General features: G+C 41.9%; 1 protein-coding gene across 1 annotated transcript in view; it reads left to right on the top strand.

Moving 5' to 3' along the window:
- The window catches only part of SMC1B (structural maintenance of chromosomes 1B), a 24324-nt gene extending 21775 nt beyond the window's left edge, over positions 1-2549 (top strand). Inside the window, exons 24-25 of the mRNA XM_005421035.1 lie at positions 2089-2199; positions 2439-2549. Coding sequence (XP_005421092.1) covers positions 2089-2199; positions 2439-2549 — 222 coding nt within the window. The remainder of the gene's footprint in view (positions 1-2088; positions 2200-2438) is intronic.
- The last annotated feature ends 963 nt before the right edge of the window (positions 2550-3512 follow it).

The following is a 3512-nucleotide window of genomic DNA, read 5'->3' as shown; positions in this document are numbered from 1 at the left end:
CTGAGGCTGGAGCACAAACAGCAGAGAGGGGGAGGCTCAGAACAGGGGGATTTTTTGTAGGGAGGAATCCTAAAGCTCCCCACATATGCCTGGATTTTCTTCTGTGGAAGCATGCTTTTTCAGAACAGTATTTCTACTAGCATTACTGCTAATGCCAGTCTTGGTAGAGCCTAACAAACAAAAGCAGTTGTTTAAACACCAGATACTTTGTTTTTTCCCCTGATGGCATTAACTGTGATGTGCCAAGTACCCCAGAGTTTGCTTGGAGGGTACCTCTGGAATAGATGGCTGGAAAGCTCTACCACTTGTGCCTGCCAGATAGAATTCAGTTCCTTCTTGGAGATTACTGATTCACTGTGAGAGATTCCTGAACCTAAATTCCCTGAACCTAAAATCCCTGTGGACTTGCATCCCAAGGATTCCTTGGGATGCAATCCACAGGAGTTACCCAGGCCCTGAGGTTGTTTTAACTTGGTGCAGTGTGTTTCAGCAGCATCAGATGGGATGTAGTGGGGCTATAATGAAGATCCCTAAGGAAGTTTTAGGGTTTGGCTCTCTGTGACATGATTAAAAACAAGATTACACATCACACAGCACCTCCATGAGCTGAGCTTCTATCAGATACTGCTCTGCCTCTGAGTCTCACTTGGGACCACTCTAAGATGATGTATTCTGGTTGAATATGAGTATTGTGTTTTCTGTGTGTTATTCTTTCTGGGCTCAGATGTCTCAAGGCTTGGAGCAGTGCAGGCTGACTCCAGGCATTCCGCTGCTGTTACACCATTTACTCCTGAACTTCACATTTCTGCTCTTTGTGGAAGCTGTGGTGTGTCAGGGGATGAGCACTGCCCATCTCTGCAGCTGCCTGGGGTGGCTGGCTGGTGTTTCTGGCTCTGTCTGGAGCTAAGGCAGGGACCCTTACCTGCTTGTTACCTGGATGACTTTATTAATCCAGATAAGTTCCTGTTGCAGTTAGACATGCCTCCCAGTCCTGTACACGTTGCATGAAGGTGAGGATTTCTGGGGTGTTGCCAGCTTTCCATATAAGCACCTATGATGCATTACCAGAGCTGATAATGTTAATAGAGTGCACTAAGCACTTTGCCTCTCTGAGGAGGCTCATTCTGCCTGGAGGAAGAGAGGTCCTCTTTGCACCTAAGGATGTGCTGAGCACCATTCTTGTCAAAACACTGGAAACAAAGATGTGATCTATGCACCTGGATTACTCAATTCAAACGCAGCTAAAATTAAATACTGCAAGTGAGCAAAACTGATCTGTGAAAGATTGTTGCTGGTACTCACTGGTATCTGTTTTTTATCCTAAGAAATTCATCTGTTTGTTTCCATTCTTCCAGATTGATGATGTATTAAAGCAGATCTCTCACTAATTAGAACTATACTCTGAAATTACTGTGCAGTTTGTAACTTACTAACAAGAGTTCTTCCCATAACTTACTAACAGTTTTTCCAGTAAAAAACTAATTTCCATGTCATGTAGATAGAAGTGTGCAGAAAGAGGGCTCATTAAAAAGGAACTGGCTTTTCTTTATGCAGCATTTAATTTATATTGGGGTAAATTGCAATCTCACCAGTTAAATTTTGTACCTTTAAGTTGCATGATCATTGAGAAACTTGCTGCTGTCTGCAGTAAACTAATTTAAGATTATTATACAGCCAGTAGCAAACTTTTCACACTTCTAAAAAAATTTATTTAGGGATTTCCACCTTCCTTTCTAGTTATATAAAGTAAAATTGTTATTCATTGTCTCTGCTGTCTTTTTATAGCTTTATTCATGAATAACCAATGGAATGAACCATTATTTCCTTAAATGTTTTCAAAAAGCAGCACACCTGAGGAGTTGTCTTAAAACCATGCAAAATACCTGGCTTTTTAAACTGGTTTATTTCTCATTTTAGCAATCACGATGGAATTTTGCAGTAGGAGTTGTCTTAAAACCATGCAAAATATCTGGCTTTTAAAACCGGTTTTTGCAGCTAGCACAGTTCAGTTCTTCCCTCACCATTCCCCAGTCACAGCATTGTTTCAGATTGCCAGAACTAACTGAAATACTTGGTTTCTTTCCAAAGGTCTCAAGTTTCATTAGAGAACAGGCACATGAACAGATCCAAATGATTGTCATTTCCCTAAAGGAAGAGTTCTATTGCAAGGCAGATGCATTGATTGGAGTGTGTCCTGAGGTAACAATAATTATGGGTAAATAATGCACATGGGGTTGTTGAAGTGCTGGGTCACACCTGGAGCATTGCTTCAGTGAACCAGGCACACAGTTGGTGGCTGGGTGTGTCCTGCTGTGCATGTACCAGCTTTGGGGAACATCCTTTGGGGAACTCCAGCTTATGATTGCTTCTCATAGTTACGAAATGCTTATTTCAAGTACCAGAAGTGTGTTACATGCTCTGATCCTCCCTCTTCTCAGTACGATGATGTTATGTTCAGCCAAGTCCTGACCCTGGATCTTACCGAGTACCCAGAGGAGGAAGAGCAGGACACAGCAGAGAAGCCCAGCCATGGTTCTCTCTTCCAGTAGTGCATGGATGGTATCAGGGCCAGGTGACAACAGGAGCTGGGCTCACAGCTGGCTGTTACAAACCTGAGTTTGAATGGGGTATTAGAGGTTGACAGGGAAACATTCACTTTTCAAGTGAAGCAGTTTTGCAAAATATTAAGGGAATCAGCTGCTACCTCTTGATGCAGCTTTGTTAAGGAGAACCCGAGTCTCTTTCTGGAGTGTGCACACTGGTACCCAAAGCTTTCATTCCAAATATTTTGGCTGTAAGAAGGTTCATTTCCAAAAGTAGAGTATCCCAAAGAACAAGCCTCTTGTTTTTCTTAGGAAAAGTCCATAGTGCCAGCATGCTGTTCAGGTGCTCACTGCTCCAGTCAGGACTTTTTGTGTTGTAACTGCCTCTATTTGCCTTCAGAATAGGATTATTTCCTCTCTTCTAAAGCAGTAAGGTACTGGAATGCGTTCATTATCTTGGGTGATTTCTGTGACAATCAGACTTCAGTTCTCCACTGCAACCTTACACAATTATTAGTTAACTGTACAAAAACTTGGGATGCAGCTCTAGAGCTGTGATGTAACCTTGAAAAATATCACCTCTGAGCTATTTCACCTCGTACAGAAGTGGAAAGAATGAGTCATGCTATAGAGGCAAATTAAATATATATATGAATATATAAAAATGTAATGTTATTATTTAGCTCTCCCAGTACACTGAAGTTACTTGGCTGGCTGTTTTTGATCTAAGTGGATGGAAGTTAATGAATTTTTCATCTAAAGTTAATGAAGTTGGGTAAAGGAAACTGAAAGCTGGAATCACTTTTTCTGGCTTATGTTCCACCTTTCTGTGTGCTGAAGAGCTTCCCTTGGTTTGTGGCTGTTAATAATTTTATCTTGTGTTCAGAGCAGGTTCTTTTTGTTCTGTGGGTTGCTTACACATACCTACCTTGTCATGTGCTGTGAGCCCTGGGCTTGGGCTGGGCCTGT

This window comes from Geospiza fortis, unplaced genomic scaffold, assembly GCF_000277835.1.
Source record: "Geospiza fortis unplaced genomic scaffold, GeoFor_1.0 scaffold10, whole genome shotgun sequence".
In the NCBI taxonomy this organism is placed as follows: domain Eukaryota; kingdom Metazoa; phylum Chordata; class Aves; order Passeriformes; family Thraupidae; genus Geospiza; species Geospiza fortis.
This window is presented reverse-complemented; position numbering and strand designations above follow the sequence as displayed.